Below are 2112 nucleotides of genomic sequence, written 5' to 3'. Positions count from 1 at the left end.
TAGAGGGCTCTGGGCATGCTTGTCAAATTTTAAAATCTTTCATGAACTATTTTGTAAATAACAAAACTCAGGTACCATTTTATCAACGTTAAAATCTTTTAGATACTAATTTGATATTTACCTCTATAGTATATTTTACGGTTAATAATTGTAAAATAATTTTTATTAAATTTTTTATTATCAATAAATATCAAAATAAATAATATTTTTAACTATTAATAAATATCACAAAAAATATATTTTTAAATCTTTTTTAACAAATTGTTTTTTTCGGCTAATAATTATCGAAAAAAGATTAAGTTCTTTTCACAATTACTTATATGTTAAAAATACTATTTTTGACAAAATTTTTATTAATATATTTTTATAGTTAAAATAATATCAAAAATTTATTTTTTGACAGACTTTAATTTTTTTTTTAACACATATGATGCTAAAAAATAATCTATGTTGTGATAGTGAACTACTCTAACTCTCGTATATAAAAGCCTTACCTCACCTATTCCTATCGTAATAACTCAGTTTCACTCAATAACATCAAATATGCATGCTTTCTGAAATATTCTCTCAGTTACTCATCAATTGTTCTTCTCTGATCTTGATTCTCAAAATCAAGAGCACCATTCTTGATAATTCATCAACCTCATTAACTAAATTCTTCATCCTATATTTGTGTATAAATATATTTATTATTTAACTTATTTTTAATATATATTTTATGTAAATAATTAATTTGAATTAGTTTATACTTAGCATGATTAACATATATGTCATGTTATGTCTTGTTTTCGTATTTGATAGCATTTAAACGATTAAAATACATAGGTGGCTAGTGCTATGGAAAAGATATATATGATTTGGTCAAATCCCACATAATGTAAAAAATCAACTCTTTGTGCGAAAGGTTGACTACGCAAAATGTAAGATGGAAACTCTTCCCACAATTGTATAATATTACTGTATTTCTAATCAAAATATGACCAAGTAAAGTAAAATAAACTTCCATTCTGGAAAATTTCAAACCGGCCATATTTGCAGAACTTGGCTCAAAAGAAAAATATTAATCGTTTAAACTAATGATATAAAAACGATACGTAGTATAACACATATGATCCTTATTATTATTAACTTAGCATGGAATAATATAGACATCATAATACAAAAACAATCGTATATGAATGTGCCCCCCAAGAATAAATGAATCCAAAGGCCAAATGAAGACATAAACAAAGTAATAACCTAATCAAATAAGAAAAAAATGATTTACAAAAGTGGTTTGACGAAGAGAGACAACTATATAACGAGATAAGTTTTGAAGAGAAAGAAACAAAAAGAAAAGGTTTAAAGAGTAAAAGAAACTCTATTTTACAATTTAAACCTTTCTTTTCCTTCTCAAAATCAAAACTCGCAAATCATATCTTAATTTTTCTGAGTAGCTTTGGAATACTTGGTCTTAATCCAGTTGAATCCAGTGGTAGTTCCATCCTTCAACTTCTTCACGCCACTGGAAGCTACAGCTTTGGTCTTGTCGAGACCATGGCCTAGCTTCTCCTTGTATTTAGCAGTACTGTTGGTCTTCTTGTCATGTCCAACCATCACTGGATCAGGCCCATCGTCCCACTGATCGGCCCATGAAGTTCCATAGGATGAAGAGCTGTGTCCATTCATGTCTGATGAAATTCTTGATGAGATATTGAAAGATTAGGATTATTTGAGTGTTGCTTCAGATTATTGTATTAGATGTTTTCAGGTTTCAACTAAGGACTGCTTCAATGCCTTTTATAATGATATCGAAGCGTGTCAAAGGTAGTTGATCTAGAAAGTAAGATATCGTGTGGATTTTGGCATGTGGATATAATTACTAGAATTAATGTTATAAAAGGAATTATATGTATGACAATCTATAATGTTATGGCGACCGTGTTCAAAATAGACGCCTAGAATGGAACCTTCTATTAGCTAGTTAATGAAATTTATCGTTTATTGATTTGAATAAGCAAATAAGGTTTTGGACCAACACGTCTAGGACCAAATTTTTCATGGTTGCTTAGGCGATAGATTGTGCGAAGGAGGATCCTAGAAGCTTCTAGGGCCCATAAAGGTCATTTTGGT

General features: G+C 29.0%; 1 protein-coding gene across 1 annotated transcript; it reads right to left on the bottom strand.

Moving 5' to 3' along the window:
- Nucleotides 1–1095: 1095 nt before the first annotated feature.
- On the bottom strand, nt 1096–1775 carry LOC130954613 (uncharacterized). The gene has a single exon (XM_057881402.1). It carries the CDS (start codon nt 1666–1668, stop codon nt 1420–1422), a length of 249 nt encoding a protein of 82 aa, XP_057737385.1. The 5' UTR covers nt 1669–1775; the 3' UTR covers nt 1096–1419.
- Nucleotides 1776–2112: the final 337 nt, after the last annotated feature.

The sequence above is a fragment of the Arachis stenosperma genome, chromosome 1, assembly GCF_014773155.1.
Source record: "Arachis stenosperma cultivar V10309 chromosome 1, arast.V10309.gnm1.PFL2, whole genome shotgun sequence".
NCBI lineage: Eukaryota > Viridiplantae > Streptophyta > Magnoliopsida > Fabales > Fabaceae > Arachis > Arachis stenosperma.
This window is presented reverse-complemented; position numbering and strand designations above follow the sequence as displayed.

What these genes read in the sequence shown, in the direction of transcription:
- LOC130954613 (XM_057881402.1), bottom strand. Translation starts at nt 1,668, where the DNA reads ATGAATGGACACAGCTCTTCATCCTATGGAACTTCATGGGCCGATCAG.